At 48.3% G+C, this 21,253-nt stretch overlaps 2 protein-coding genes across 13 annotated transcripts in view; both read left to right on the forward strand.

Moving 5' to 3' along the window:
* The window catches only part of LOC119814114 (protocadherin gamma-A4), a 170,993-nt gene that overhangs the window by 130,664 nt on the left and 19,076 nt on the right, over nucleotides 1-21,253 (forward strand). Inside the window, exon 1 of one of the 12 annotated variants that reach the window (XM_038329449.1) lies at nucleotides 5,865-8,450. The exons of 10 other annotated variants lie outside the window; for them this stretch is intronic. In XM_038329449.1, the coding sequence (XP_038185377.1) occupies nucleotides 6,021-8,450 (2,430 nt within the window). In that variant the 5' untranslated portion in view covers nucleotides 5,865-6,020. Of the gene's footprint in view, nucleotides 1-5,864; nucleotides 8,451-18,720; nucleotides 21,184-21,253 lie in introns of those variants that run through there. One more of the 12 variants, XM_038329448.1, reaches the window with a different exon arrangement.
* Nucleotides 14,652-17,264, forward strand: Pcdhgc4 (protocadherin gamma subfamily C, 4). The gene has a single exon (XM_038329848.1). It carries the CDS (start codon nucleotides 14,652-14,654, stop codon nucleotides 17,262-17,264), a length of 2,613 nt encoding a protein of 870 aa, XP_038185776.1.

Raw genomic sequence — 21,253 nt, forward strand, 5'->3', positions numbered from 1 at the left:
TCCTGGAGGTTAAGATTAGGAGCAAAGACTGACTGTATACAACCACAGGGGGAAATCTGGGGGGTGAGGGTAGTATTTTAAAACAGGATGTTGGTTGAATGTATGTATCAATTTACTAAAACCCTTGAGCTGTCTGTGAGTGCTAAAATACCATGTAAGCAGCTATGTAAGTTTACTGAAAAGAGTTGAAGTTGGTTCAGGTCCCTGTGGTATTCCAGCAGGCACTATTATTATTTCTGGTTTACAGATAAAGGAAAGGGAAGTTAAAAATAAAAGCTTTGTGGCTCAGTGGTAGAGTGCTTGTCTAGCATGCTCAACACCCTACAGCCAGTCCCCGAAGGTGACTTCCAGGCCAACCTGGTCTACAGAGTGAGTTCCAGGACAGCCAGGGTGGTTACCCAGAGAAGCCCTGTCTTGAAAAAACAAAAAACAAAAACAAAATAACAACAGAAAAAAAGAGAATAAAACAGACTAAAAATAAAAATAACTAGGATTTCGTGGTGATGTAACTATGCAGGTAATATTCAGAATTGGAAGCTGAGTCTTTTTGACACTGAAGTCACACTGTTTACTATATAATACCTGCACTTCCTGTTTTAACATTATTTTTCTATATTTCATGGATCAGAAGATGTCTTGAATTATAAAACAGAGATGATAAAAGATAGAGACTAGAAAATTGTGATGATGTGTCTGTCTCCAGCATGTCGGGAAGGTGCAGGGCAGGGGATGGTGAGTGGAGGTCCCTAGAGAAAATGACTGCACACAATAGAGTTGTGTGTTCCTTGGTGTTTCTTAACTAGTCACTATGACAGTAACATGAAAGTTGTTACATTTAAAAGTATCTGAGGGGGCTGTAGAGATGGCACTTGCTGTTCTCACAGAGGACCTGGGTTCAATTCCTAGCACCTACATGGCAGCTCAATCATCCAGTAACTGTAGTTCAGAGAATCCAATGTCTTCTGGCTTCTAAGGGCAGAAGAACACACACAGTGTACTTAATGCAGGCAAAAACATTCTTGCACATAAAATAAAAGTAAACAAATATTTTCAAAAGTATTTAGGGCCGGGTATTGTGGGCTTAGAAGTGGAGCACTGGTCCAGCTAGTATGAAGATGTTGTTACCAGTGGGCACGTGCTGGGCTGGGGGTTCCCAGGTTTTTAGCTTCTTATTCAAGAACGAAATAAAAATTCACACAGACTGCAAAGTAGCCAGGAAACTTTATTCAAAAGCAAAGGAATAGTACGGATTATAAATAATATATTACAAGATTGACAGCAGGCTACCATGGTGGAGGTACTCAAGGGCATCAGGTTATTGCCTGGGGCTTCTTATTATGGAGGGCCTAAGAGAAGGAGCTGGTTACTAAGGGGCATAGTTTGGATGGACTCTCTATTTTGATTGACAGATAACTATGTATGTCCTTTCCCATGATGCATCTGATTTTAATCATGTGCCTGCCTGGCCATGCATAGGGGTGAGATGTTAAATGGGGAGTATCCCAAAAGTTCACTTAGGAACACAGTGTTACCTTATTGCACACACATCTAGGAGGAATCAGCCTTTCCATTCGCAAACATTGATATAAGTGGAGAACAATTGAAGAGAATCCAACTAAGTCTGATGTTCAAAGAAGAGGAAAAATTTATGCTATTGTTCAAAATGGGGCATGCATGTAGCTGGATGCAGGTGGCAGTCCTGTGTTGGAAGGTAGGCACATTGTACAGGCTGCGAGGTACATTATTCAGAGAGAGGTGTTTTGCATAATGTGTGCAGGTGTATGCTCCCAAGCACATTATTATTATGTGCATATCCCAAACCAACTAGAGTCTCAGGTTACTAAACTATTTCTGTGCTTGCCTTCCACAGACCCCTGAGCTTGATTCCTAGCAACACACACACACACACACACACACACATGCATATACGCATACCTGCACATGTACGCATGCATGCATACAAACGCACAAATAATAATAACTAGAGGGGGGAAGAACTTGGTTATAGCTTGGTAATGTGGTATGTTCTTAGCATGTATGAATTAATAATTTTAATCTTCATCATGAGTATGAGCATGCACATGTACATGTGAGCACACATGCACACACACACACACACAACATGGAGTGAGTACTGTACTAGATGGGTGCAGGGAGAACACAAGGCATCATCAGAAGTTGTAGACAAAAGCTTCTGTCCCACCTGGTCCCGCAGCTGTTCAGTCCCAAAGAAACACACAGAGGCTTATGTTAATAATTATAAACTGTTTGGCCTATTGCTCAGGCTTATTACTAACTAGCTATTACAACTTAAATTACCCCTCAATTCTTATCTGTCTTTAGTCACATGACTTGGTACCTTTTCTCAGTGAAGCATTCTCATCTTGCTTCCTCTGCATCTGGCTGGAGACTGTATCTCTGCCTTTCCTCTTCCCAGAATTCTCCTAGTCTGGTTGCCCTGCCTGTTACTGGCCAATCAGTGTTTTATTAAACCAATATGAGTGACAAATCTTTACAATGTACAAGAGCATTCTTCCTTAGCAAGAAGTGGTTTGGTTCCTGTCTGTGGACTCTTCTTTTCCTTTTCATTTATTTAGAATGGGAGAAGTATGCATGTTTAGAAAATAATTTAATGCAATCTCATTCATCAATTCTTGCTATTATTTCTGCTTAGGGGGAAACAACTTCACAAAAACAAGTCTCACATGTTTTCTCTTACAAGTGCTATCTGGAGATGGAGTGAGAGGAAAGGGTATAAAAATAAAAGGGGGTGTTGGAGAGGTGCACAGGAGAAGGGGGAAGGGAAGATGATGGTAACAGAGAGGAAGCATGGGAAATGTCCATCACATGCATGTATAGAATGACACAGTGAAACCCCTTACTTTATAAATTAATATAAGCTTATAAAAATCAATAAAACAAAAAATCAATAAAACCTAGCCAGGCAGTGGTGGCGCACACCTTTAATCCCAGCACTTGAGAGGCAGAAGCAGTTGGATCTCTGTTTGAGGCTAGTCTGGTCTACAAGAGCTAGTTCCAGGACAGGCTCCAAAGCTACAGAGAAACCCTGTCTTGAAAAACAAAACAAAACAAAAACATAAATAAATGAATAAATAAAGCCTTAAATTGTGTTAAGGTCAATGGAAAAAGTAAGGTACCCCAACAAAGGATCCTGCTTCTAAATAAAACCTACCATTTTTTAATAATTTATTTTTATTTTATGTACACTGATGTTCTGCCTGCATGTGTGTCTGTGGGAGGGTGTTCAATCCACTGGAACTGGAGCTACAGAGCTGTCATGTTGGTGCTGGGAATTGAACCCAGGTCTTCCGGAAGAGTGGACAGTGCTCTTAACTGCTAAACTATCTTTCTAACCCAAAAACCTGAAATTTTTAACTTGTTTTGTTGTATTTCCATTTTCCCAGAGCTAAGATTATAAGCTTATGATATCATGCCTAACTTTTTGTTCTTGCTGTTGCTGCTGCTGCTGGGGATCAAACCCAGAGCCTACCAACTGAGCTGCACCCTCAGGCCACTTGTTTGGTTGGTTGGTTGGTTAGATGGCATTTTGTTTTTTGAGACAAAAGATTTGGAATGTAAGCAAGCGAAGGTGAAAGGGGGAAGAGGCTTTCCTGGGGGCAGAGCAGCCTGGGTGGAGGCCCTGGAGCACAGAGGCTCTTGCTGGGGTAAGGACCTCACTGAAAGCAGTGATAGTAGAGTGGGGGGGGGGTGAGGACGTGGGTTCTACACAAAGGCTCTGGTATTGTATTTCAAGAGAAACAACACTGCTGTGAGAAATATGACCTCACTGAATATTGGAGAAGTTTATCCAGCCACTGTGGAGAAGGAATCTCGGAGACGTCTGCTGCTTTGTAAAGAGGTATTAGAACTATAGGCCTTACTATAGGAGAATAGTGTGCATTTTAAAATCTGGTTTTCTGGGATCAGGAATGTGTAACTCAGATATAAACACTTGCTTTGCCTTACATACATAAGACCTTGGGTTCAGCTCCTAATACTTGCCCCTCAAAAGCTTTCAGAATCCAAATTATGATTCATGTGATAGTGAACAGACCAAAAAAAGTTTTAATAGGAACACCTCTGAATAATCCACCAAATTTAGTTATTATCAAACTTTAATGTGTCTTCACACCAGCCAGGTATTTTGGTTAAGTGCAAATTCTTCCCTTCTGACAAGCTCCCAGTGCCTGCCTATGACACTGGTCCTCACATTTGGAATAGCAAGTAGCTATTCGAAATTCCACTGTATCTATCCTAATGCCTATCACAGTTATTGTAAATTCTATTGTATCCATCTCCTAATGCCTATCACAATTCTTGGTGGTCTAGCCAATTGTCATCTCAAATATTTAAAACTGGTTTTGTTTTCATTGGCGTGGGGCAGGGAAGGGCAGAGCCTCACTGTATAGCTCAAACTGGCCTGGAACTCATGGCAACCATCCTGACTCAGGATTACGAGCATGAGCCAGCTGATCTGACTTTAAAACTGTGGATGGTAGGGTCAATGCCGAGGACATGGCTTTTCATTTAATCAGAAAAACCCTACATATGCTTTCTAACTTTTCTGGCTACCTCACTGCCTGAGATCAAGACTTAGCTACACTTCAGACAGGGTATTTATGTGGAAAGAGTCTGGGGCACCAAAGCTTCAGATCCAGCACCTAATGGAATGCTTTCCATCATTGAGGGTTATTTTGTACCAAGCACTTTCCTTTGCTCATAAGCAGGACAGGATTCCAGAAGCCTGTAGGTTAGTTTCTTGTCCAAGCTCTGCCTTCATTTCATAGCTAACTTGTATTCCTTATTCTAACCAGTGCTAGTTTTTGTTGGGTAACTACAATCCCAAATGTAGAACTTTTCATTTTGTGACTAAAGCTTTGTATTTCTCTGAAGAATTTATAGAATGTTGCTCCCCATCATTTCAGTCATCTTATGAGAGATCCTGGATACCCTATGGCCTGCCCCTCCCTCCCTTCTCTCTCTGAGGGAGATTTCTTTACAACATGAACTCGGAAACTTAGTAAAACGATTAATCTCATAAGAGAGAGTGTTAGAGATCATGTTCTAACCAATTGAGATTACACGGTTGGGGGAAAAAAACAGGCAGGGAAATTTCACATTGCTCTTTGTTCCTTTAAAGCATCTTTGAAAACTATGATGGCATCCAATTTAAAGGCAATAAAATCTTAATCATATTTTTAAAATTTCAGGACAGAGTTAAACCAAACAGATAATAGTTTTGTGGATTTGCTCCACCGAGAAAGTAACGAATTCTAGTCTCCTTTGGAGAAAGATAAAACCGTGGGTTTATGGGGAGGGGCCGTTGGTTGGAAAGAAACCCCACATACATGCCAAGGCAGAATCTACCTCTAAACTACACACATCCCAGAGCCAATAAAAGTGATATTAATCTCCCCAGAAATACTCATTCCCTCTTCCAAGCAGGGTCCGGCTGCTTCCTCTGCCCTCCAACGGACCCAATTTGCTGGCGTTTTTCCAGTCAATGCTGTATCGTTTTCGGTTTGGATCGTTTCCCTTTCTTGTGATCAAAGACGCGATTAAAGTGTTTAATGGGCCTGGTTGGGCGGAGGGAGGGGACAGGGGAGGTAGATCCGCCCGAAGATTGGGTTTGCTCCCCTGGCGCTGGCAGAGCGCTGGACAGGAAACTCTGGAAGGCAGCCAGAGGAAAGTGAAGTTCCTGGCGCGAGCGCGTGTCCTACTCAAAGAACCCGGCGCTAGCGCATTCTTCGTGCAGTTATTGGCTGGGACTCTGTGTGCCGCTGTCGGCCAATGAAGACGCTGGAGATCTGGCCCGGGCCCGTCCCCTTTCGGCGCCCCGGGATGAGACAGAGACTGAACAGCGGGCGAACAAATCAGCGGCGCCCAGAAAGCCATGTCGGACTCGGCGCCCAGCGCCCAAGCGCTAACCCGCTGAAAGTTTCTCTGCGAAACCTCCGGGACCACCTGGACCCCGCCCAGAGGAGCTGCTTTTGAGTGAGATGGTCGCAGAGGCCCGGAGCAGCGGACTGGTAAGCCCCGGGAGAACGGTGGGAGTTTTGCTTCTGCTAGCTGCCTTGACCAAGGCTTCCACCATCATTCACTATGAGATCCTGGAGGAGAGAGAGAAGGGTTTCCCCGTGGGTAACGTGGTCACGGATCTTGGTTTGGATCTCGGCAGCCTGTCGGCCCGCAGACTCCGGGTGGTGTCCGGAGCTAGCCGTAGGTTCTTTGAGGTGAACTGGGAGACTGGAGAAATGTTCGTCAACGACCGTCTGGACCGAGAGGAGCTTTGTGGGACGCTGCCCTCCTGCACTGTAACTCTGGAGTTGGTGGTGGAGAACCCGCTGGAGCTATTCAGCGCGGAAGTGGTGGTGCAGGACATCAACGACAACAATCCCTCTTTCCCCACCAGGGAAATGAAATTGGAGATTAGCGAGGCCATGGCGCCGGGGACGCGCTTTCCGCTCGAGAGCGCGCACGATCCCGATGTGGGAAGCAACTCTTTACAAACCTATGAGCTGAGCCACAACGAATACTTTGCGCTCCGTGTGCAGACTCGAGAGGACGGCACAAAATACGCGGAGCTGGTCTTGGAGCGCGCCCTGGATTGGGAACGGGAGCCAAATGTCCAGTTGGTGCTGACGGCGGTGGACGGAGGAACCCCAGCTCGCTCCGCCAGCCTTCCAATTCGTATCACAGTGCTGGACGCGAATGACAATGCGCCCGCCTTCAATCAGTCTTTGTATCGGGCGCGCGTCCGGGAGGATGCACCCCCCGGCACGCGCGTCGCCCAGGTTCGTGCAACTGATCTGGATGAAGGCCTCAACGGAGAAATCGTTTACTCCTTCGGCAGCCACAACCGTGCTGGGGTGAGGGAGCTATTCGCCTTAGACCTTGTAACGGGGGTGCTGACAATCAAGGGTCGCCTGGACTTCGAAGACACCAAACTCCATGAGATTTACATCCAGGCAAAAGACAAGGGTGCCAATCCCGAAGGAGCACATTGCAAAGTACTGGTAGAGGTTGTAGACGTAAATGACAATGCCCCGGAGATCACAGTCACCTCCGTGTACAGTCCAGTACCTGAGGATGCCCCTCTGGGGACTGTCATCGCTTTGCTCAGTGTGACCGATCTGGATGCTGGCGAGAACGGGCTGGTGAGCTGCGAGGTTCCACCAGGTCTCCCCTTCAGCCTGACTTCTTCCCTCAAGAATTACTTCACTTTAAAAACCAGCGCAGCCCTGGATCGCGAGACCACGCCAGAATACAACCTCAGCATCACAGCTCGGGACTCGGGAACTCCCTCTCTCTCAGCTCTTACAACGGTGCGGGTCCAAGTGTCCGACATCAACGACAATCCTCCTCAGTCTTCCCAATCTTCCTACGATGTTTATGTTGAGGAAAATAACCCCCCTGGAGTTCCTATATTAAACCTAAGTGTCTGGGACCCCGACGCCCCGCACAATGCCCGCCTTTCCTTCTTTCTCTTGGAGCCAGGAGCGGAAACTGGGCTCGTGGGTCGCTATTTCACAATAAATCGTGACAATGGAGTCTTGACAACCTTAGTACCCCTGGACTACGAGGGCCAGAGAGAGTTCCAACTGACGGCCCACGTAAACGACGGAGGTACCCCCGTCTTGGCCACCAACATTAGCGTGAATATATTTGTTACTGACCGCAATGACAACGCCCCCCAGGTCCTGTATCCCCGGCCTGGCCAGAGTTCGGTGGAGATGCTGCCTCGAGGTACAGCTGCGGGCCACGTGGTCTCAAGGGTGGTAGGTTGGGACGCTGATGCAGGGCACAATGCCTGGCTCTCCTACAGCCTCTTGGGAGCCTCCAACCAGAGTCTTTTCGCCGTGGGGCTTCACACGGGTCAGATCAGCACTGCTCGCCCAGTCCAGGACACAGATTCACCCAGGCAGATTCTCACAGTCTTGATCTCAGACAATGGAGAACCATTGCTCTCCACCACTGCCACCCTGACTGTGTCGGTAACTGAGGAGTCTCCTGAAGCCCGGGCCGAGTTCCCTTCTGGCTCTGCTCCCCGAGAACAGAATAAAAATCTCACCTTTTATCTACTTCTTTCTCTAATCCTGGTCTCTGTGGGGTTCGCAGTCACAGTGTTGGGAGTAATCATATTCAAAGTTTACAAGTGGAAGCGGTCTAGAGACCTATACCGAGCCCCAGTGAGCTCCCTGTACCGAACACCAGGGCCCTCCTTGCACGCAGACGCGGTGCGAGGAGGCCTGTTGCCGCCGCACCTGTACCATCAGGTGTACCTCACCACGGACTCGCGCCGGAGTGATCCGCTGCTGAAGAAACCTGGTGCCGCCAGCCCACTGGCCAGCCGCCAGAACACTCTGCGAAGCTGTGATCCGGTCTTCTATAGGCAGGTGTTGGGTGCAGAGAGCGCCCCCCCTGGACAGGTAAGAGTTAGCAAGTCATCTCTGAAACGCGTTAAAGCTTGTTGATTCCTTCACCACGTTCAGGGAGGTATGGATCTGCTTTGTTGTTGCTGTTGTTTTGAACGATAGTAATTTGTTGTTGTCGTTGTTGTTGTTGTTGTTGCTTCCAGACTTTGGCCTGTCCTTCTTAGATCGAGCAGTGCCTTTAGGGGGAAGTGGCTGGCCAGAGTGTGCTTTGTGCCTTGTGGTCCTATGTCAAGATGAGGATGCTTGTTTGACTCGTTCACGGACTCAGTTCACACCCTCAGCAATCTTTTCCCACCACAACTAACCAGTCATGCTAAGGGCACTTGATTTCAGCACCCAGAGCTTAGCTTGGTTTGCTTTGGAATGAACTTCTGGACACCTCTAAGAGTGTCAGTAGAAACACCTTCTTGTCTGCCCACCTTTTAAGTGTTTGTAACATCTTCTATATTAAAACTAAGGTGTTGGGGGATGTTAGCTTGTTTCTTTGTTTGAGGCTGGCCTGGAACTCACAGTGAGATTTGCCTGCCTCTAAAACTAATGGTAGGTTTTTAAAATATAACCTTCATTAGCCTGCACAATCTTGTAAATCATTCTCAAATAATTTATAAAGTGCTCTCGGCATCCTTTAAATTTGTTTCAAGCATATTATTGGAAATAATGGGCATGCTACCAAATACTGATTAATAATGAGCATTGTAGGAAATGGGAAAATACATAAAAATATGAAGACAAAAATAACTATAGTACCAAAGCTAACCATTTCAATTACAAAAATAAAATTCATTTTGAAAATAAATCTAGATGGCCCACAAGAACTTCAAGTGGAAAAGCCTCTAGGTTCCTGATCTTTCTCCAGCACTGTGTCTTGTTAGGTGTGGACCTACTGGGAAAAGGAGCTACATTCTTTTCCGTAGAAAGGTAAAGTATCCATCCATGTGTGATGGAATGCTGGGGAATACAAAGGCTTCTCATTGAGACAGGTTATACACATGCTCAACTGTAGGAGAGTCACTGATATCTGGTAACTAAGTACATTATTGCTGGCAATTTGTTTTTAGGTATTGTTTGTTTTTCAAGACAGGGTTTCTCTGTGTAGCCCTGGCCATCCTGGAACTCACTCTATAGACCAGGGTGGCCTCAGACTCAGAGATTCTCCTGTCTCTGCCTCCAGAGTTCTGGGATCAAAGGTATATGCCACCATGACCGAGTTATTGCTGGCAATTCTTGGGTTTGGAAGTTAAACAAAAGGATCTCAGCTACCAACTGAGTCTTGGACCACGTGCTATTCAGTCTCCTTTCTAAGTCTCTTAGATGCAAAGAGGAAACAATATGGGCTTTGTTGGAGCTATTCTGGATGTGCCTGGTTGTCATGGTGGTTAAATGTTATTAGTTATTATTACCACTATTAGTACTTCTTTGTCCAAAAGCTTGAGCTCACTTCAGAAATGAGCAAATATGAAGACAGTCCAAGCTGACAAAGAAGGGCACATAGGAAGCCTGAGGAAGGGTGACGGCCACATGGAAGAGGATGCTCTTCTGTCAGCTTAGAAGCAACTACAATATTCTCAAACTTGAGTAACCCTTAGACTCACCCAAGGGCCTTTCAAAAATTCCTATGCACAGAGCACATCTCAAATCCCGCAAAGCGCAGCTTCTGGGTGTGGGAGAGGCCCAGGTGATTCCACTGTGCAGACATGTGGTTGAAGACATTTACCCTAGAACCCGGCAGTCATCATTTATTGTTTGAAGCAGAGGGTAACTGTTATTCTTATGTTCACAGAACTGGGTGCCAAGAACCAACTTTATTGAACCAAGCCTAAATAAAAACAAAAATGCTATCATGTTACTTTCTGGCTTTAAATTTTAAGATATTAAATAGATCAACTCTAGAAGAGTTGTATGTAAGGCATACTAGGGTATTTCAGTTATCTATAGAGACAACCCTCCTAAATCATTAGCATCTAGGATTTGTGTCTGTCTGTCTGTCTAAGTAGCCCAGACTGATCCTCTGTCTCTACCTCCTGAGGACTAGGATCACAGGAACGGGATCTTTGGGGCAGCACAAATATAGTTTGGAATTTAACTATGGTAATAGTTTCCTCGATTTAGTAGATGCATATATAAAAAGCCATCGAGTTGTTTTCTTTAAATAGGTGAATTGCAAGGAATTTCAATTATATTTCAATAAAGCTATTTCTTGAAGCCTAGAAGTAAAGGGGCTGAAGAGATGGCTCAGTGGTTAAGAGCACTTACTGCTTTTGCAGAGGACCTGGTTTGGGTTTCCACTCCCAGCACACATACCATGCAACTGACAGGTTCCCATAACTACAGTTCCAAGGCATCTGAAGCCCTCTAATAGCCTTGGGCACCTGCATGCATGTGGTGCATATTAACTCATGCAGACATGCACACATACGCTCATAAATAAACAGAATCCTTAAAAATAAAACCCAGCAGAAGAGCCAGACATGGTTAATCTCACCATTTGGAAGGCAGATGCAGGTAGAGCTCTATAAGTTCAAGGCCATCCTAGTGGAGCATCATAAATTCCAGGAGAGGCAAAGCTACATAGTGAAACCCTGTCTCAAACAAACAAACAAACAAACAAACAAACAGAAAAAAAACCTAGAAGTAGGAGAATCCCATACCTGGCATAAAAGATCAAATCGAGAGCCGGGCGGTGGTGGCGCACGCCTTTAATCCCAGCACTCGGGAGGCAGAGGCAGGCGGATCTCTGTGAGTTCGAGGCCAACCTGAGCTACAAGAGCTAGTTCCAGGACAGTCTCAAAAAAAAGCTACAGAAGAAAAACCCTGTCTCGAAAAAACAAAAACAAAAAGATCAAATCAAGGATATGTAGAATTGGGCTTTATGATGCTCCAATTCTAGTAAGCAGACTGTTTTAGTGTGAACTTGCAATATCATGCAATGCAATACTACATATACTGTCCTTTCAGCTTTAGATAATATCTTTTCCAATCTGAACTTCGGGTCCTGCATCAAGAAATAAATACAGGGGCTGGAGAGATGACTCGGTGGTTAAGAGCAATGGCTGCTCTTGCAGAGGACCCAGGCTCAGTTCTCAGCACCCACCTGGCAGCTCACAACTATCTGTAACTCCAGTTGCAGGGGATTCAACGGACACCCTCACACAGACATACATGCAAACAAAACATCAATGCAATAAAATAAAAAAAATTAAAGGAAATAAATATAATACCTACTTTGTAAATCTTTAAGCCGTATTTGTTGAGGTAATAACAACATGAATATTTATGGTGTATAATTATCTCCATGTGCTAGACACTGTAAAGGTTGAAAAGTCACTCTCGTCTTATGGTACACATGATACCAGAGGAAATAGGCATCCAAAAAAAAAAAAAAAGACAATGGATGGGGGCATGGTTATATGCGCCTGTATTTGCAGCAGTTGAAGAGCAGATCTCTGAGTTCAAGGCCAATCAGGCAGGTCATAGTAAGGCCCTGTCTCGGGGTTACTACTGCTGGGATGAAACACCATGACCAAAGCAACTTGGGGAGGAAAGGGTTGATAAAGATTAAGTTTCCACATCACAGTTCATCATCAATGGAAGTCAAGACAGGAACTCAAGCAGAGCAAGAACCTGGAGGCAGGAGCCGATGCAGAGGCCATGGAGGGGAGCTGCTTACTGGCTTACTTCCCACCGGTTTGCTCAGCCAGCCCAGGGATGGCCCCACCTACAATGGGCTGGGCCCTCCCCCATCAATCACTAAGAAAATGCCCTGCAGGCTTGCCTACAGCCTTACTTATGGAGGCGTTTTCTCAGTTGAGGCTCCCTCCTCTCTGAGGACTCTAGCTTGTGTCAAGTGCCATAAAACTCAGCCAGCACAGACCCTGTCTAAAGGAAGAACAGGAGGAAGGCAGGTGATGCACTTTACACGCTCCAGGACATGGACCTGCAAAGGGGAAGGAGCACCTAATCAGCCTGGGGAAGACAAGGTTTTATAGAGGTGGGTGGCATGGCTTGAGTGATGAGCTAAAGGTTGAACTGTCAGATAGAAAATGGGGGCCAAGGAGGGACTTTCTAGGAAATTCCATGCAAAGAGATCAAGGTGGATCATTACCGCTGAACAGTGAAGTGTGCATGAAGCAGTGTGCAGGGATAATCATGTGAAGCAAGTGGTAGGTCTAGATCCTGAATGACCTGGGGGTCATCAGAGTGTTGGTGATAATTGCTTTACTTTCTAATCCCATATAAAATAATCTTTGCATGAAAACTGACTCTTCAAGGCTGGTCTCTAATAAAGCCACCACCACACACGCGCGTGCACATACACACACACACACACACACACACACACGGTGCCATCGGCATTTTTCTTTTTCTGGAAATTATTCTGACAGTCATAAGAGGAATGGATGGGAGACATTAGGGTTGGAGTCAGAGACCAGTTAAACAGCTATAATGATATTTGAAGCTATTGATAGATGCTGGAACGAGCACCAAGGCCATGCAGATGGGGCAAGTGACTGCATAAAGTCTTCGGGCTTGTTGATGGGCATAAGAAACCAGGGACAGGAATAAGTCAATGGTGGAAACTCCCCACCCCCACCCCCACCCCCAGACCCCCAGACAACTGGATAGATGATTCACTGATAGTGGATTCTGACATCAGCACTTCTGTGGACCAGGCTGATTCATTCAAACCACCATTGTCCCCATGGGAGGAGGCATAGCAGCTTTGTTGCTGTTTTGTATGTCTTGTTTCTTTTTATATAAGAACACAGAATAGCCAGATCTCTCCCTATGAAATTTCAGTGTTGGTTGCTGGCCTCCGTACAGTCAAGACGATGGTGGTGGGGCAGGGACGATGTATGGGGATAAGAACACTTCTGTCTGCTGATGGTTTGGGTGGTAGCTATTGGTAATCTAGGCAAGGGTTTGGATGAATTAACAGACCTCATACTTAGATCTCTGAGTTTGTCTTTCTCTGGTGTGTTTGCTGTCAGAGTACAGCTTTCAGGGGCCTGTGATGTACAATTGTGCTGTTTCTGAGCTTGTGGCCAGGTAGTAGGCAGGCTGCTAAGAGGTCTGAATGAGGGTGGGGGTGGGGTGAATTAAGTCCCCAGCTACAAGAGGTCCCCTGGGGCTAAGTGAAAGGCTTGTTCTTTTGAAATGGTCTCTGTTGGTAATTAACAACACGTCACGAATGCTGTGGTGTCTAATAAAGAGGATTTGTAGGCACAACGTTGGTGGTAGCTGATCCCTATCATTCAAGAAAGCTGTTCAACCTGTGAACATTAGCATTCTGCCAGGTAATGAGATCTAGTCCTGAGGAAGTCCCAGACACGGATTCTTACAATTTTGGACGGGCTCCCAATTCTGGCTTCCCCCACCTACTTCCATACTGTCCTTGAAATCAATGAGTAGCTTCCTGTTGCGGAAAATGTCTGACTAAGGTTTGGTTTCTGCTGTGCCTTCTGTTACAATAACAAACGTGTGCCGTATATATTTAATTGCTTTCATTAACGTGCAAGCCTCTCTGCAAACAGAGGTAAGCTGAGGAGGAGCAGAATTTTGAGACTATGCAGTGCTTCTTATAGGCTGTTGCTTTAATACGACCAGCCTGAGCTACTCATTTAGAATATTGGTTGATGACAACACTGGCTTGAACAAAGTGACCAGTCTCCAATGGCCACTCGTTTTCCAGGGCTGCAGGTTGCTAGGGCTCAGGAGGTAGCTGTTTTCCCCGCGAAAAGGGGCGGGGTGTATCGATGTGTTGTGGGGGAAATACATACATGTTTTCTGCCTCTCCACGATGGTAACGATCCTCGGACATAAACGCGAGTTGAGCAAGAGGAAGGTCGAAATAAACGTTGGTATTTATTATATTTGGGGGTTTGTTTTTTTGGTGTGTGTGTGTGTGTGTGTTTCCTCCCAATGCTGCGACGCATTAACCCTGCTGCTATTGGGACATTCTCTGCTCAGCCTATTGGCTGAGCCCAGGAGCTGCTGCCTGCCAATCGGATAGTGAAAGGCAGACAAATCTACCCCGCCACCAGCAAAAAACGGCGCGTAACCCTTACCGCGCCGGCCGAGCCGCGCCAGACCTGGCGCGGGGAAGGGAGATAGGTGTCTCCAGCTGCTGTGGCTGTTAGGGGCGGGTCAGCTTCTTTGGCTTCTCCGGACCAAGTAGAGCATTAGCGGACGGCAGCAATGCCCAGCAAGGTGAGAAGCTGGGTAGAAATTTGGTGGGGGGCTACCCTTTTGTTCCTCTTTTGCCACCTGGGCTACGTTTGTGGGCAGATTCGCTACCCGGTCCCAGAGGAGTCACAGGAAGGGACTTTTGTAGGGAATGTCGCCCAAGATTTTCTGCTGGATACAGAGAGTCTGTCAGCTCGCAGGCTGCAGGTCGCTGGAGAGGTGAACCAAAGACACTTCCGTGTGGATTTGGACAGCGGAGCCCTGCTAATCAAAAATCCAATCGATCGAGAGGCACTGTGTGGGCTCAGTGCCAGCTGCATCGTGCCCCTGGAGTTTGTAACCGAAGGGCCTTTGGAAATGTACCGAGCAGAGGTTGAGATCGTAGATGTGAATGATCACGCCCCCCGATTTCCGCGGCAGCAGTTGGACTTGGAAATCGGGGAAGCAGCTCCGCCAGGACAGCGTTTCCCCTTGGAAAAGGCACAGGATGCAGATGTGGGGAGCAATTCCATTAGCAGCTACAGACTAAGCTCCAATGAACACTTTGCCCTGGATGTCAAGAAGCGCAGCGACGGCAGCTTGGTCCCAGAGCTTCTTCTGGAGAAGCCTTTGGATCGTGAGAAGCAATCGGACTACCGCCTGGTGCTAACTGCTGTGGATGGAGGGAACCCCCCTAGATCTGGCACCGCGGAGCTCCGGGTGTCAGTGCTGGATGTGAATGACAACGCCCCAGCCTTCCAGCAATCCAGTTACAGGATCAGCGTGTTGGAGAGTGCGCCAGCGGGCATGGTGCTCATTCAGCTCAACGCCTCGGACCCAGACTTGGGACCTAGTGGTAACGTCACCTTTTCTTTCAGTGGTCACACCCCTGATCGGGTGAGAAACCTCTTTAGCCTTCATCCCACGACTGGAAAGCTTACCCTTCAGGGGCCTCTAGACTTTGAGAGTGAGAGTTACTATGAATTTGATGTGAGGGCTCGCGATGGGGGCTCTCCAGCCATGGAGCAACATTGCAGCCTTAGGGTGGATCTCCTAGATGTAAATGACAATGCCCCCCACATCACAGTGACCTCGGAGCTGGGAACTCTACCAGAGAGTGCAGAACCTGGCACTGTGGTGGCACTCATCAGTGTGCAGGACCCTGACTCTGGGTCAAATGGAGATGTGAGCCTCCGCATCCCTGACCACTTACCATTTGCCCTCAAGTCTGCCTTCAGGAACCAGTTCTCCCTCGTGACAGCTGGACCCTTGGATCGAGAGGCTAGGTCTAGTTATGACATCATGGTTACTGCTTCTGATGCTGGGAACCCTCCCCTGAGTACCCACAGGACTATTTTCCTCAATATTTCAGATGTGAATGATAACCCACCCTCTTTCTTCCAGAGGTCACATGAGGTATTCGTTCCTGAGAACAATCGCCCAGGGGACCTGCTTTGTTCCCTTGCAGCCTCTGACCCTGACTCTGGCTTAAACGCACTAATCTCATACTCTCTTTTAGAGCCCAGAAATCGAGATGTGTCTGCTTCTTCCTTCATTTCTTTGAACCCCCAGACAGGAGCTGTTCACGCCACTAGATCGTTTGACTACGAGCAGACCCAGACCCTGCAGTTTGAGGTGCAGGCCAGGGACAGGGGCAGCCCGCCCCTCAGCAGCACTGTCACAGTGCGCCTGTTTGTGCTGGACCTCAACGACAACGCCCCAGCCGTGCTGCGCCCTCGGGCCAGACCCGGTTCCTTATGTCCACAAGCATTGCCTCCATCAGTTGGTGCTGGGCACCTAGTCACAAAGGTGACAGCTGTGGACTTGGATTCAGGTTACAATGCCTGGGTTTCCTATCAGCTCCTGGAGGCCCCGGATCCCAGCCTCTTTGCTGTCTCCAGATATGCGGGGGAAGTACGGACAGCTGTTCCCATCCCAGCTGACCTCCCACCTCAGAAGCTGGTCATTGTGGTGAAGGACAGCGGTAGCCCACCACTCTCTACCTCTGTTACTCTCCTGGTGTCTTTAGAGGAAGACACCCATCCAGTTGTCCCCGATCTTCGAGAATCGTCAGCTCCCAGAGAAGGAGAATCCCGTCTAACGCTCTACTTGGCTGTGTCCTTAGTGGCCATCTGCTTTGTCTCCTTTGGTTCTTTCGTGGCACTGCTCTCGAAGTGTCTTCGCGGGGCTGCCTGTGGAGTGACATGCTTTCCTGCTGGCACCTGTGCCTGTCTCAGCAGATCTCGGAGGAGGGAGGGGCTTCCTCCTTCCAATGGGATCCTCCGAATCCAGCTAGGGTCGGAAGATCCTATCAAGTTTGTTGATGTGGGAGGCCACTCTCATGGCTGTACACCATTGGCTTCCGCACCCACTCGGAGTGACAGCTTCATGATGGTGAAGTCACCCAGTGCACCTATGGCAGGGGAGCCTGTGCGCCCAAGCTGTCCACCCTCTGATCTTCTCTATGGGCTAGAGGTGAGACCTTTGCAGGCTCAGCCAATGCTTGGGGGTTATTGTGATCCAGACATGTGGCTGGGCCCATTGCCAGAGAGTCCTGACCTCTCTGGAAGAGCCCACAGTGATGTCACCATTTTTGTGAGTATTAACTGTGTTGCAAATGCTGTGCTCGACAAGTGCCTGAGTTGATTAATGATTGGAACTTGGGGGTGGGTAATGCCCATAGATTGGAACTTGGGGTGAGTAATGTCCACATTGGAGAGTAAGAAATAAATTAACTGGTTGTCAAGACCCAAGCTGTCATGGCAGCATGCTGATGGAGCATAGGGGCACTGAAGTGTCATGCACAGGTGTGGGCTGGGCCAGGAACCCACCTAAACCCAGCTCTTCTTCCTCTGTTCTGTGAGAATGAGTGGATTATGTTCTGGAGAACGTCACCTCTGGGTTACCACTCCCAACTGGTTTGATGGTAGACTACAAAAATCTCTGCCCCACGTTGTCTAGTACCCTCTAGCCCAATGCGAAGGGAACTGTTTATTTGAAAAGATAGCAGAGTCCAAAAAAGAAAAAAAAAAGTGCCAAGGGAGGAGAGTGGTGCAGATCAAAGTGTAGCAGAGGATCTTTCTCTGGGACTCCTGATATTCCCCACTGGGATGCTGAGCTACAGATGGTAAACTGGGAACAGGGTTGAGGTGAGGGGTGCATCTGTTACCTCCTAGTGGGGAAGCAGTAGGTGAAGTCACTCAGTGTCAGAAAATCATTCACAGTTAAAGAATTCACAGAGACAGACATCCTGGAAATCTTTAGGGAAGGTTTTGAATTCACTGAAACTATAAAGTCCAGAGGCCATGTCTGGCCTCTGGTCACCCTCCAAGGTAGCCTAGATCTGCCTAGAAGTGTTCCCTATCCCATAAACTGTGGTGCTCTGTTCACGTTCTGAGTTTAGGGCTTCTGGAAAGCTAAGTCCTTTAGCCACCCACAGACATTGCTGGGGAGCAGGACAAGACTTTAGAAGGTTCTGACAAAGCTTTAGGAGTATTTAGCAGGATGACAGTGGTGGGGTGGGGGGACCCCATGTGGACTTTGCATCTCCACAAGGACAAATTTTTGCTGGTTCAACCAAACAGTGGAAGCTTCTGAAGTCATGCAGGAAGTTGCTGGGACAGAACACTAGGGAGTTTTGTACCATTTTAATCTTCCCTGTTGAGCACCATCTGAGCCGCCAAACTTCACTGCCAAGGGGGCTGAATCAACCTGCGGCACGAATGAGTGGGGAGGTAGGAGGCTTCTGTGACACAGATTTTTCAGCGATGGTTCCCAAGGTTTCCAGGGCTGAGGAGACTTTATAATTGGTTGAGAGCAGACAGACTTTTTGACCAATCAAACTTAGAGCTGAGGTGGGAGATCTGCTCTTCCGGGCCTGCCTCTCCTCCTCCAGTTGCCTAGCTCCACTTACATTTAACTCCCCTCCCCCACCCACCCCCGCCAGTTGGTGACTAAGAAAGGCTGCAGGCAGGCAAACCTCAGAGCAGTTTTTAAGAGGCTGGAAGGAGACATAAGAGACTTCAGCTCCTGCATTCCAAGCGCTTGCTTTACCTTGGAGACAGGACAGCACAGTTACTCTCCACGAAGAGACTTCTGGGTCATGGGAGCTATGGCATCCCCACAGCTCACTGGGAAATGGCAAGTGCTGTCTGTGTTGTTGTCCTTGTGCAGCTGTGGCTGGGTGGCTGGGCAGCTCCGTTATTCAGTGGTGGAGGAGTCTGAGCCGGGGACTTTGGTGGGGAACGTGGCTCAGGATCTGGGCTTAAAGATGACAGATCTGTTGAGCCGCAGACTACGATTGGGCTCTGAGGAGAATGGGCGCTATTTTTCCCTGAGCTTGACGAGTGGGGCTTTGGCAGTGAATCTAAAGATTGACCGAGAGAGCCTGTGCGGAGCCAGCACTAGCTGCCTGCTGCCTGTCCAGGTAGTGACTGAACACCCCCTGGAGCTCATTCGCGTAGAGGTAGAGATCCTGGATCTCAATGACAACTCTCCTAGCTTTGCTACTCCTGAGCGAGAGATGCGGATCTCAGAATCTGCTGCACCAGGAGCCAGATTCCCACTGGATAGTGCTCAGGATCCAGACGTGGGCACCAACACTGTGAGCTTTTATACTCTAAGCCCCAACAGTCACTTCTCTCTGAACGTGAAGACCCTAAAAGACGGGAAGCTATTCCCAGAGCTAGTACTAGAGCAGCAGTTAGACCGTGAAGCCCAGGCAAGGCATCAGCTGGTGCTCACTGCTGTGGATGGGGGAACCCCAGCTCGCTCAGGGACCAGCCTTATCTCTGTCATTGTGCTGGATGTCAATGATAATGCTCCAACCTTCCAGTCCTCAGTTCTACGAGTGGGACTCCCAGAGAACACACCCCCAGGTACACTGCTGCTCCGTCTCAATGCCACTGATCCAGACGAGGGCACCAATGGCCAGCTAGACTACTCTTTTGGAGACCACACATCTGAAGCAGTAAAGAATCTCTTTGGCTTGGATCCTAGCAGTGGAGCAATCCATGTGTTGGGTCCAGTAGATTTTGAGGAGTCAAATTTCTATGAAATCCATGCAAGAGCCAGAGACCAGGGGCAGCCAGCCATGGAGGGCCACTGTGTGATTCAAGTGGATGTAGGGGATGCTAACGACAATCCCCCTGAGGTGCTCCTGGCATCTTTGGTCAACCCTGTCCTAGAGAGCACGCCAGTGGGCACAGTAGTGGGGCTGTTTAACGTGCGGGATCGAGACTCGGGTAGAAATGGAGAGGTGAAGCTGGCTATATCTCCAGACCTGCCATTTCAGATCAGGCCTTCTGAAAACCACTACTCCCTGCTAACCAGCCAGCCTCTGGATCGAGAAACCACACCCCATTATATCATCGACCTGCGGGCCAGTGATGCTGGATCACCTCCCCTACACACACATCTCACCATCAGGCTGAACATTTCCGATGTTAATGACAACGCACCTCACTTCACCCAACAGCTCTACACTGCTTACATCTCAGAAAACCGGCCGCCAGGCTCTCTCCTCTGTACTGTGGCTGCCTCAGATCCAGATACGGGGGATAATGCCCGTCTCACCTATTCTATTGTAGGAAGTCAAATTCAGGGAGCCCCGGCCTCCTCTTTTGTGTACGTCAACCCTGAGGATGGACGAGTCTTTGCCCAGCGGACCTTTGACTATGAATTGCTACAGATGCTGCGAATTGTGGTGGGGGTCCGAGATTCTGGCTCTCCCCCACTGCACGCGAACACATCTCTCCACGTGTTTGTCCTTGACCAGAACGATAATGCCCCAGCTGTGCTGCACCCACGACCTGGCAGGGAGCTCTCGGCCCCCCAACGTCTCCCTCGCTCTGCTCCTCCGGGTTCTTTGGTCACCAAGGTGACAGCTGTGGATGCTGATGCGGGTCACAATGCGTGGCTCTCTTACTCTCTGTCACCGCAGTCCACAGCCCCTGGATTGTTCCTTGTGTCTGCACACACTGGTGAGGTGCGCACTGCCCGGGCCTTATTGGAGGAAGATTCTGACACCCAACAGGTGGTGGTCCTGGTGAGGGACAATGGTGACCCTTCACTGTCCTCCACCGCAACAGTCCTGCTGGTTCTGGAGGATGAGGATGCGGAGGAAATGCCTAAATCCAGCGACTTCCTCACACACCCTCCTGAGCGTTCAGACCTCACCCTTTACCTTATTGTGGCTCTGGCAGCTGTCAGTCTGTTATCCTTAGTTACCTTCATTTTCATGTCAGCTAAGTGTCTGAGGGGACGTGAAGATGGCGACCGGGGTGGGGGCCAGTGTTGCAGGGGCCAGGACTCTCCCTCCAGGGAGTTCTATAAGCAGTCCAGCCCCAACCTGCAGGTGAGTGCAGATGGCACGCTAAAGTATATGGAGGTGACCCTGCGGCCCACAGACTCTCAGAGCCATTGCTACAGGACCTGCTTTTCACCGGCCTCCGACGGCAGTGACTTCACTTTCCTCAGGCCCCTCAGCGTTCAGCAGCCCTCAGCCCTGGCGCTGGAACCTGAGGCCTTGCGTTCCCGTTCTAGTACGCTGCGGGAGCGGAGCCAGGTGAGGGCTGGGTGCTCCGTGCGACCCCCGGGGAGGGGGGGGGGCACGTCAGAGAAGCTGTCCGGTCCAC

This window comes from Arvicola amphibius, chromosome 5 (assembly GCF_903992535.2).
Source record: "Arvicola amphibius chromosome 5, mArvAmp1.2, whole genome shotgun sequence".
Classification (NCBI taxonomy): domain Eukaryota; kingdom Metazoa; phylum Chordata; class Mammalia; order Rodentia; family Cricetidae; genus Arvicola; species Arvicola amphibius.